The following is a 12453-nucleotide window of genomic DNA, read 5'->3' as shown; positions in this document are numbered from 1 at the left end:
TGAAAAAAATAACATTTTCATGTTCACAGATTCTGTGCTCACTAGAGCAATGGGCTGGTGAAAAGATAGACTAAACCAGAGGAAACCTGTGGCTCTGGAGCCACATGTGGCTCTTGAGGCCCTCTCTAGTGGCTTCCAGTGGCTTTGACACAAAAAAGAAGAAGAAAAATAAACATAAATCATGGAGATTAATTTTTTAAACATTTTATTATTATTATTATTATTTTGTTTTTAGGTCTAAATAAATGCTTACATATTCCACTTTTAGAAAACCCACTGAATAATCAAATTAAAATTAACTAAAATTTGTGTCATACGTCTATGGCCTGGTGCCTTTTCCTCTAAATTTCGCCAAACCTCAATGACGGTGACTTGTCCAGAGTTTCCCTCACTAAGCCAGCTATGTACTACAAATCCAAAAGTCTCAGAGGAAAATAGAGAATTTAACAGGGTGTAAAAAGATCTGTTTGCTTTAGTACCAAATAATCATAAAAAAGCCTACTGCAGAGTAGCCACACTGTGATAAAATATATCAATAAATACTTATTTAGACAAATAATGTTGACTTAATAGGCTGTGTTACGTTAACTACAAGGCTCAAGTATGTTTTGCGGCCCCAGACAGGTTTTTAAAATAATTTTTGATCAAAAATGGCTCTTTTGATTGACCCCTGGATGAAACCAAACACATTAATGCTGATAAAATATGAATATGGAACTGACAATTATGTTTTATATAATTTAACAAAAAAAAGCAAAGGTCCCTATGAACTCAGCTGAAATGTGGTATTTTACCACTGATGGTTCAAACTGGACAGTACATTAATTTAAAGGAAGGAATGATTTGTTGTATGTTTTTTTTTGGCTGATATAGAAAATGAGTTTCATTTTGTTTTCTACTGTCCTTTTTTTGCAGAACTGCGCACATTTTTGTTTAGTAACATAAAAACAGATATTGATTTAGTATTTATGGTTAATGCACAAAGATTAAGTTGGAGCAGATCTTTTCTGGGAGAAATTCATACATCTTGCTTTAAGGGTTTCATGAACCGGTTTTCACAGTTATACATGGATATTACAAAATAAGATAACGTGGAAATATTTTATGGTTAGCAGTTAAGTAAGTTTTGTTGGTCCAAATTTCCAACTATTTTCAATCTTAAAAGCATAAAAGTGCAACTAATAATGAAATTCAAGCCAGATTCAATATCTTTATGAATACACTGAAGTTAGTTTGTTTTCAGCATACAAGTTTAGGGATTTAATTTTCTCGATTAAATAGATTAAAAAGATCACCTTGCTAGACTAATGATGCATTTATGATAGGAGTCTCTGTCAATATTAGTCAAATTCCTTGACTGATTCTTTGTTTAAACCTGCTATTGTTGTTTGTATCTTGATGTGTTGACATCAATCACTGACAAACAAAACAGAACACACTGACCCCAAATACAGTACAAAAAACAGATGATCATTTAATTTACTTGGTTGAAGTCATGACCTCAGTCAGTCAACATACAACTTGGACACACATCAACCATACAATACACAAATATTGTATAGTGGAAATCAAAAACAGAAATGAGACAAATGAAAACAAATTCCTCATATAATCTGTGCAGGACACAACATACTGTAATGATGCACACTCACACACAACAATTATCTGAGTCTATTATACAAACAGGCAAATTCTCAGGCAGTTTCGTCATTAGAACAAGATCAAATTAACGACATGCTGTGTAAGATGATTTAGAAATATGATTGAAGAAGCCACAGGGACACTCACAGCCCAAAATACTATGAAATGCTGGAGTTCAGAATATGAAACACAAGCAAATACAAAAATACCCTATGCAATTAGATTTACACAGTTAATATACAGTACATTGCAATTACATATATGACATTTCCAAACATCTTTTCCCCGTATGACAATCTTTATTCATAGTGTGAGCACTTTCATTTTTTCTTTGAATTCTTGAAATTATATCGTCATCTATGCCAAGTAATAACTAGCAGTTACATGTAAAGTATTCAAAAAACACAGTTCTGCAAATGCATAGTCACCACGATATATCTAAAAAAAAATTGAAATGAATCCCAGAAACATTTATGATTTGGTACAACTCCTTTTTTTGTGGGGTATTATTATGTTGCATATATTAGATTTACTTTGAAATCATGTAATTGCATTTTTTAATAAAAAAAAAATCCATCATATCATTGTTTTATCCATCTTGATTGTAGATCTACATCAGGTGAGTTTCCACAGTGATGTCCAGCCAAACAAAAATACATACAGTATGTACAAACACAAAGAAAGACACGGCTGATGAAGACAAAGGCAGACATGTTTTATGACATGTCACAGAAACAAACACTTTTGGGATGTAGTCCAGGTAAAAAATCAAAAATTAAGAACGGGATGGAACTTCCCCTTCTGATTTTTCTGCTCTTGCAATTTTATTGACTCCACTGCGAGTGCTTTCTTGGCAGCCAGCCATCACCCTTTGAGATTTGCAGAAGATTCAGAGAAACTGATATTGCAAACACGGAGCAGCAACACTGATGTTACACAACAATGTTTACCATATATTGCTGCAGATCTTCTCTGCCTTCTCTCATTCAGAGTTTTGAAAAACCGGCGCTCAGGATGATAGGAGTGCATGCTTCCAGCTGCATATATAATATGCACGTGTCTGCAATATTCAGTTCAGTGGCATAAAGGAAATGTTAAACATATTTGCCCCCCTGGACTTTGTTATGTTGCATCTTGTGACTCATAATCCCATTTTATCAATGCACGTCAGAGGTACCACCTGCATCTCTTTAGTCCCTTTTCATTTCGAGATGCAAAGTGGTGAGTGAGAAAGCAACTAATGAAAAAGTATCCATGGCAACAACGACCCATTACCTTGCCTTCTTTGCAGTTTGTAATAATTTCCAAAAGTTAACTACGAAATGCACCAAAACCACATCAAAGGTCCGTCATTAGAGACTAGGTTTGTGGTTTTCACGAGCAAAAATGTGCAGAGTAAGTTTTTCTTTTAAAAATCCACTTGCGGCGTCCAGCAACCAAGCACGTCTCTTGATTTATTCCAGTCTCCAGCTCTTTATGAGAATTGGTGAAACAGCAACGTTTTTCATTATCAGGAGACAAGAGCCCAAAAGGAGAGGCAGGTTAGGAAGAGAGAGGCAGAGAGAGATATAACAGAAGCTCCTCCGCAGTCATTGGCGTTCTCCTAAAACAAAAACAAAACAGAAAGTGATTTACCTTTGTGCTTCTGCCACAACTTAAGCCTTTTGGTATCAATTCATCGCAACCAAGCTAAATCTGCTAACAGATATAAAACCTACAATTAAGCCACATGGTTGTATGTCTCCGCACACCAGTCAAGTTACACTTACGGTTTACGTCCTTGTCTGTGAAAACATGGATGCTTCACATGTTCACACGCACCTATACAGTCAGCACAGTTTCAAGGTGGACACCCAAGATTAGATTTACCGATTCAGCATCAAAAGTCTCCCCTTCTGATTCTGAGTGCTTGAGCAATGGCCAGAAAAAGTGCTCTGTGAGGTCTCATCACAGTGACCTTGATCATTGACCACCAAAATCGAATCAGTTCATCATTAAAGGCAAGAGAACGCTTGTGCCAAATTTGAAGAAATTCCCTGAAAGAGTTCTTGAGATATCACGTTCACAAAAATGAGATAGACAAAATGTAATTGGTTCATGTTTGAATCTATGTGGATGTTTTTCTTAAATTATCTTCAGAAATCGACCCAAAAACGTAATGCCTCCAGCCTCGGCTATCACCTTCTTGGAGGTATAAAAATACTTTGGTGTCTACCAGGTAGAGCGCACTCAGCACACTGTGGCCTTTTAGTTAATCTAGACATAATGTGTAGATTTTTCTCCACCATCATGCACTCAGTTATTTGAAAAGAAGGTAGGATTTCTGTCAACAAAGATTTTAATTGGCCGATTAAAGCCCAGTTAACATCAATGCACTCTCCCAATTTTGTGCACAGAACCAGTGTGGTAAGAGGGTAAATGGAGGTGTTGAAAAATGGTGCCATGGACCAGTGAGAAGCTGACCTGGGGGTGGTAGGCGTGGCAGGACTCAGGGCGTCTGCGAATCTTCTGGGACCTCATCCTGTCACACTTAACTGAGGCATTATGTACAGCGGAGTCAAGGAGCAACAAAAGGAACAGGATATGTTTCTCTTGAATTCTCATTGAAATATTGATATGAATTATTGAACAACAGAGTACCCCAGGGATGATGTTTTTCTGTAGGCCAACCCGGAGGCTAACGTCGCCCTGGTTCCCACACCAAAAAAGCTGCAATGATCCAAAAAATTTTGGATCATTGCAGAAAATAAGCGCTGTGGTGCATGTTTATTTCAGCAAGGTAATCTTCACAAATGAACACCACTTTCAGGATTTTTGAAGCCTAAGTGCAGTTGCTAGAAGGAAAAAGCTAAAATGAACTAAACTACGGTTGTGTCACCACCGCAACGAGGATGTACGTGTTCTGTGTGGTTCGGTGTGATGATATTCTGTAGGCTCATTTAGCCATTTGTCAGCAACTGTCTCTTTTAAGACACAAAAAAGCTCCAAAGTTTGTGGGTGGGGTATTTACTGACATATTCTATGTTGTAGAACAAAACTCGAAAGTCTCTTAAGGTTGTTTTAATCACAGATCTTATATAAGGCTTCTAACCAAAAACCTCACTGACTTTGAGACAAGGGCACCTGAGGTGATAAAATGCTGACTCATTTCTGGGTTTTAGGACTCATTCCTGGAGCTCTCTATAATAAAGTTTACAGGTGGTAAGCTGGTAAAAGATCCTGGACTTGTTGCAACATTGCTGACTTATTTTTGCTCCCTCTCCAGAGCAACAGGGACTGCAGTGTAAAGAGGAATTCATTTGGGACAAAGTCAAAAAGGGCAGCAAACTATAACTGTATAATCTAGAGCAAACTCTAACAAGATCTAATTTAGTAAAAGGATATATTTGACTTCCTTGGGCTCCATGGTGATGGGTGGATACTGTCTGGAGCAGTCACAGTCTGCCTGCACCACCAACATCAACAGGTTGCTGTCCGGTATCTGTTGCACCACAAACATCCTGACGCACAAAAACACATATTAAAAAAAAGGTGAACATGTGCACACAAACAAAAGCACAGAGAAAGAAAACCTTTTGTGTATTGTAATACATTAAGGGCGTCTTCACACCTGTAGTTCAGTTAATTAGAGCCAAATGAAGGAAGCAAAAATGATATAATGTTGCATTTTAGTTCTGGTTCCTGTTCACATTGACTTTTAGAAAAAGGCACCAAGAGGAGTAAAGTTGACGTTTTATAGACTGACAAGGAGCTGATTGATCAGACAGTTTTGGTGATCATCCTGTATCTTCAGCGTAACGTCAGGACCCACATGCGGAAATAACATTCCAATGATTGTGTATATTTAGGTCTTTTGGTGTCACAAAGAAATAACTAATGATGAGAATTACTAGTATTATTAGACTGAAAATTGACTGCATGTTATGACTAACATAGACATGACAAATTGTCTTTTACAGTAATTATTCTTGAGATTGCTGTCACACACTTTTTAATGGACTTAATGAAGTGATAAAGTACATGGAGTCGGTTAAAAATAGCCTAAAGTCATAAAATGAGTGCTTATTACATAAAACAGATGTTTTATGTCCTTGAAGTTTTCCTTTGAGGACATAATGCAGTTAAAAAAGGTAACAAATCTGAATATATCACATTATATGTTATTGCGATACTCAGTATGATGCAATGATATCGTACAGTGGGGCCGCTGGTGATTCTCACCTATAACAAGGCGGTCATGGATTGTAATAACCAGGCAATCGGACCAGAGTTTATTTTTATTTTAACCAAACAAAGCAGATTAGGTGTGAACACCTGGAACACACTGCGTATTTCCACAATTATAAGCACATACTCCACTCATTTATGAAGCCATGCAAGCTACTGCATTGTCAACAACACGGTCCTGCAAATGTTTCACAATAAAATGCCTTGTGTCAACAACTGATGGGATTGTGTCGAGAGAAACGTAACAGGGCTTTCATTTTGAAATGGAAAAAGGAAAGTTTGAGTATAATAGTGAGATTTGTATTTCCTCATATCTGTGACAGATAAAGGCTTTGAACCTGAAGTAAAAGGTGGTATAGAGTGAGCATAATTATTGAAAAAAAAATTAACATCTATTTTTTGCTGACAAGCGTGGACATCACACAGGAAAAATCGACAGGCCACCGTTTCTCTAGAAGTGCCGTGCCTGAGGAGCATCTGAGAGGCACCTGACCAACACTGCTCCCACACAGTGTGACTGTTTCAATCTGTAAACATAGATGCTGGAAAAAAGAAAAAAAGGTTCAGCAACACTGAGGTGCTGATCACGCAGGCAGTGTGTTCCAGGAATAACATTTTGTCAAGAAAGGGGCACTAAGACATGGCAAACACAATTTCCAGAATGACTGTTAGACTGATTGCAAAAAAAGAAGAAAATATGGAAAACTCCATTTAATATTTAAATAAGATTATTTATATGGGAAAAATTCTATTGCAGGTATGCTTGACTGCATGGGTTGGTGATATTGGTTTATACAGATCTTGTCCCGTTGAGGGACTGTAAGCAGTGTTTGTGCTGTGTTATACCTCTTTTGGCCTCATGAGGGCGTTCACACTCAACCTATGATCACAAACCTGCTGAAGTATTATAGTAACCACAGTGTTTCTGTCCCTGTTTTTCTCCCTTACCCACACACACACACACACACACACACACACACACACACACACACACACACACACGCAATGGGATGCCTCCCTCTCTTTCTCCTTGTCCCCCTTCTCTTGCCTCCCACTGTTTTTCCATCTCTGTTTCTGTCACCCGCTCTCCCCCACTGCTCTGTTTTTTCATCTACCTCTCTTATTTCTTTCACTCAGATTTCAAGTCTCTCTCTCTCTCTCTGTCTCTCTCTGTTGCTTCTCGGTCTTTCTATAACCACATGCACCCAGATCTATTTCCCATCCTTTCTACTTATTTCCCTCTTCCTAATATTCTTGTATAAACACACACTGCTCTCAGTATGCAGAGCAGAGCAAAACCGTGGAAAATGGATTTCGGAAGGACAATTTAATATGACTGGTCTCGGGCTTAGAGGGGACTGCACTGTAGACTGGGGTGTGCATAAGTGTCCACGAGTGTGTGCTTACTTCTGGCAGCGTCCACACTTAATAATGCTGTTGGTCTCTTTGACTGACGGCTCATAGACGAAGCTGGGGTACTCGGTGTCACACGGCTGCAGGATGTCCCCTCTTTTCTTATGAGCTGAGGCTAATGGAGAAATAGATACGGGTCATGTCTCGAGGTTGGGAATCCAGTGTGTGCGTGACAGTTTGTTGATGACTGGCAGGTTCAGAATCTGTCACAGGAGAGCGCTGGGTGCTATTTGAATGATTCACACTTCAGCTATTTATTGCTCTTTGTAGCATGAGGTACTCTAGCTTGCTGTGTACTCCAAACAAAATTGAATTTGGTGTGTGTGTACAGGTAAAATGACGGTTTGACGCCGGGATGAAGGGTCATAACGGCTTGTTGAAATTTATTTGTCTGGTTTCAAACTATGTTTTCTGTCTGACTTCCTCAGAATTACATTAGTTTCGGTGTATGCTTAGTTCTCGTTTTGTAGAACCTGCAAGTTGCGCCTGTTGTCACTGAAAGCTACTTATGTAATCAGACACACCACATTTATTTTGTTTGAAGTATACTACAAACGCTACACCACACACAAAATCCCCCAAAAATGTAGTTTTACAGAACACTGATCTTCCCCAAAACACGTCAAGGCAAATACTTACACACGCTGAAAGATGGTTTGGCTGAATGGAGGGTTGATGATGATGATGATGATGATAATGATGAAGATGGAGTTGAAGGAAGAGTGGGTGATTTAAAGGTTAAGTAATGAGGAGAGTAAAATTGATAAAAAGACAGAGGCAGATAAGAGGTGAGGGGATCAGAGGAAGTGTCGCCTGGTGACTAACGCTGCACACAATTTACAGTAAACACTTCTGGCATTGAACTGACACAACATACATACATGTGAATGGTAGCACAGACTGATAAAAGTTAAATTTAGTGAGTGTTGAAGATGAGTATTTTGAGCTCAGACATGTTTACGTTAAAGCTGGAGAGCAAGACTTTTTACATATAAAAGCACGTCTGTTACATTCGAGCCCTTGCCAAACAAATTTAAACAATTAAACCTATGGCCACCAGGGACAGCTCTCTCTAACGCAGCGGTTCCCAACGAGGTCCAAAAGTGGGTCAGAGGTCCATTCTGAATGGACTGCAACGGAATAAGGGATAAAACTGGAGATAAAAGAGAAACTCAAAGTTCAGAGGAAGCTGGGACGCCCAGTAGCTCACCTGGTGGAGCGGGCGCCCCAGGTACAATGGTTGCGACTTCAACTCCCACCTGCGGCCCTTTGCCGCATTTCAACCCTGCCCCCCCTTTCTCGCTTCAGCTGTTCTATCATAATAAGGCAAAAGATAAAAGAAGAATCCTTAAAAAAGGTTCAGAGGGAGGATTAAAGTAAAAAAAAAAAGTCTTGAAGAGAGCTCTCATGGGGGCGGGGGAGTTGCAGCACAGTCACCTGCAGGCAAACGTCATAAGCACACGCTGACAGCGTTTGTGTCTCACTGCCAGAGGGGGGAAAGGAAAGTTCTGCACTCCAGCTTTAAGATTTAAACATGATTTAATAATCCCTAAAGAATCTGTGTACGTGTATTATTTATGAAAAAAATATGACTGTAAAGATCTGCTCTGAATGCTGTGCTGATTTACAGAACATACATGATTAATACACATGGAAGGACATTTCTTCATACAAAAGGACATTTGTCACAGAGAGTTTGACCTCAAATGGCTACATTTTGTCCTTGTAGAGCTCACCGTCAGCAAAATGGTCCGCATGCCAGAAGCCACAGATATTAAACTCCAGGAGAAACCTTGTGAAGAAGAGAGGAGAGTGGACAGAGAGAGAGAGAGTCAATTAGGTGGCTATCATTATAGAGCAAAGCAGATTGCAGGCAGATTGCATTCAGCTTTCAAAAACTGGGCCAGGACCCAAAGTTGTGTCATGGGAATATGAAAATGGGTCCTCAAATTATTCAGCAGTAATTGGTAGCAGGTTTTAGATAACTGGATAAGTCTTACCAAGTCACTACTGTAAAAACGGAAATGTTATTATTCTAGTGCAACTTCCCGTTAAATAGTTTTTTTCTATTCTGTTTTATTACGGATTAATCAAACAAGACATAATATGTCAGTTAATGTGCTTTAAAGATAATGGTAGGTGTATCTTGATACCCCCCCCCAGTCTTTGTGCTAAGCTGAATGACTGTTTGTAGTAGCTTGATATTTACCATACAGACATGAGAGTGGTATTGATTTTCTTATCTAACTCTTGGCAAGAAAGCAAATAAACATAGCTCCCAAAATGTCAATCTAATCCTGTAATCATGCAGTATTGTCAAGAAAAAAAAAATTCCACTGCTTTAAAACTTAAACTTACTGCAAAGTGATACGTAGTAAAACATTTAACAAAAATTTGGTTTATTTTATTTTGGACATTTTGTTTGCCACACTTACAGCAAGAAGTGGGAGAGGAACCACTTGAGAGCTGATGCCAATCCATAGAATGGCTGAAAAGATAAACATATAAAGATTATGGTTACTGCAGAATTGATTAGTACATTATGGTAACAATACTGCATGCAGAGTGATTATTGTATACGTACACTGAGAAGTGGGCGAGCGCTGCTGACAGAGTGCAAGTTCATCTTACACATGGCCTGGTAGTCGAATAAGGACACCCTGAGGACACACACACAAAAGCACATGGTGTTACTCTTCAGGCAGCATTTCACTGACTTACATTGATTCCTTGACCCCATGCAGACATTTACACGGTGTCTTTTAGCTGAGCTTTACCTTGGTTGAAACCCTGATCCCTAACTTAAGGCAAAAAGGAAAAAAAACTACGAGAAATGATCTCAGTGCTAGCATTACTTTTGGTTTTGAGCAGAGCAATGACCCAGTGTGCTGACTTTTTCTTGTTCTTCTACATTGTGTGTATTTGGTCCTTATGCAGGTTGAGGCACAAGAACACTTATACTGCGACAAATACTTGGGTTGTTACTGCTGCTCTTGAAACAGAAGCTTGATCTCAGACTATATGGCTTGTCTTAAAATAAGAAAACAAACAGAAAAGTCAGCACTACTCAATCTACAAGGTTAAACATTTTCTGAAAAAAATATTGTGTTTATTATAAGAGCCATTTAAAATCATTAATTAAATTTTTCAGTATCCAAATGGTATTCTAAATTCTAACTTTGCAGCATGCATTATGAACGCTGCACATTATCCAACAAAAGATGACAACAATTCACCAAATAAAAGTTAATAAATAACACATATTAAAACATATTCTTCAGAAAAATAAATCTTTAGGGAACATGCCTGAATATTACAACAACATTTTCAACAATAAGCTTACCAGGAAGTAATTCTGTGGCCGACTAGTGAGGATAGCAATGTTTAAAGGTACAGCGTGTAAGATTTAGGGGGATTTTTTGGCATCTAGCCGTGAGGATTACTGATTCAAACCAGCTGAAACTTCTCCTGGTTAGAATTTCTTCAGTGTTCATGAGTCTCTTCCTCTCCAAAAGAAATGGACCCGGTGATTGAAACCGGTTAAAACATTGAAAAAAGTAGTTTCAGGTTACAAATCAGTGTCTCTCTGACACAGTTCGGCTCTTTGGAGACGGGCTGCTAGCTCAGCACATGCTAATGTGCGGTCATCTTTTTCCTCTAATAACTTAAGATCCAGATGTTCATGAGGTTTTTACCAGGAGCCGAATTATCCTCAGAGGTCTCCTTCTCTCCAAAACAAATGGACCCGTTGATTTAATACGGTAAAAACTCCATTTTAAGATTAGAAATCTATTCTGCTCATCATGGAGGGGCTGCTAATTACGGTGGCCAATGCAAAAATGCGGAAATGCGAATTGCCCAATCTAAAGCCCGTGTTTGGTTTGTACATTTTGGGCTACTGTAAACATGGTGATGCAACATTGTGGACTCCATGGACAAAGACCTGCTTCCTATGTAAATACAAATGGCTCATTCTAAGGTAAAAAAACCCAACAATTCTTCTTTTCAGGTGATATTACACTTAAGAAAACATAAACTTTGAAAATACTGGATTCCATATATCCCCCTAAATCCTACATAATTGGCCTCTAAATGACCAGTCGACTCACTGGTCACATCCCTAATAAATACATGCACCAACAAACATTTTTAGATGCATACATATATAAATATGAGTGCACAGCCACTGAAGTTAATGCATGCGCAAAACCAGTTATGTAATATCCCGTGTCAAATGAAACATGACAAAAATCTTTTAGCTGTATAAAAATAGCACATCACTCAAGAGATTTCAGACATAAAAGACGGGCGAAAAGTAAACGGGGGGAGAAAAAATCCACAGCAGTCAGAGGAGCTTAAAGGGAAGCAAAATGGAAAAGCAGGGACATCTATAGATGGGTGGATTAGCCACCCGCGGCACGTAGAGAGAATAAAACAGGGAAGAGTCTATACCATTATACAGCAATAAAAACAAAGCTTTTGAGTCTTCATAATGACAGTAAAGCACGTCCTCCGGGCTACGGGTTTCATACGCATACTAATGCAAAGCTTAGGTGTATAAGAACCAAAAAGTAAATGGAAAACATTTGCAAGCCACCCAGAGAAGACTCAAGCAGCCACTCTTGTTTGTGATACAGCATGAGGCATGTAATCAAATTCATGAGCCAGATTTAAATGCATGGTGTTATGCTGCCTGACACACCAGAATGCATAATATAACATTAACATTGCAATGTGGGGACACTGCAGCTTCATGCCTAATTGATTTAGAGAAGTTTACATGAAGTTTAGCTTGTAGAGGCTGTCAGGACAAGGTAACCCCCTGTGCTTTGCTAACAGACAGAGAAGCAATCATCAGACATTACCTTTTGAACATGCCCATTCTGATTAGTGTTGTCATTACTGATCCGTCGACCTCGCCGAAGAATCTCCCGGCCTACCAGAAAAAAAAAAGGGTGACAAAAACATGTGTGGCTGAACATATTATATTCATGTCATGCAACACTGACAGAGGGCATATCGTCTCCCATCTTTGATGTTCACCTTTTCTGTTTTCACCTCCATATAAACTGTATCAATTATTTATTCAACTATCTCACATTGAGTGTTGGTCTGCAATGTATCTAATCCCACGTGTCTTCACATACGGGAATGACATTTTGGGAAAACCAC

General features: G+C 38.7%; 1 protein-coding gene across 1 annotated transcript in view; it reads right to left on the bottom strand.

The window, feature by feature from the left end:
• Positions 1–1449: 1449 nt before the first annotated feature.
• cacna2d4a (calcium channel, voltage-dependent, alpha 2/delta subunit 4a) overlaps positions 1450–12453 on the bottom strand; it is a 113672-nt gene continuing 102668 nt past the window's right edge. The window contains exons 32-40 of the mRNA XM_042511121.1: positions 12147–12217; positions 9866–9941; positions 9717–9769; positions 9018–9073; positions 7921–7941; positions 7276–7396; positions 5026–5141; positions 4105–4187; positions 1450–3244 (exon numbers count right to left, since the gene is read on the bottom strand). Coding sequence (XP_042367055.1) covers positions 3152–3244; positions 4105–4187; positions 5026–5141; positions 7276–7396; positions 7921–7941; positions 9018–9073; positions 9717–9769; positions 9866–9941; positions 12147–12217 — 690 coding nt within the window. The 3' untranslated portion in view covers positions 1450–3151. The remainder of the gene's footprint in view (positions 3245–4104; positions 4188–5025; positions 5142–7275; positions 7397–7920; positions 7942–9017; positions 9074–9716; positions 9770–9865; positions 9942–12146; positions 12218–12453) is intronic.

The sequence above is a fragment of the Plectropomus leopardus genome, chromosome 22 (assembly GCF_008729295.1).
Source record: "Plectropomus leopardus isolate mb chromosome 22, YSFRI_Pleo_2.0, whole genome shotgun sequence".
Taxonomy (NCBI): domain Eukaryota; kingdom Metazoa; phylum Chordata; class Actinopteri; order Perciformes; family Serranidae; genus Plectropomus; species Plectropomus leopardus.
This window is presented reverse-complemented; position numbering and strand designations above follow the sequence as displayed.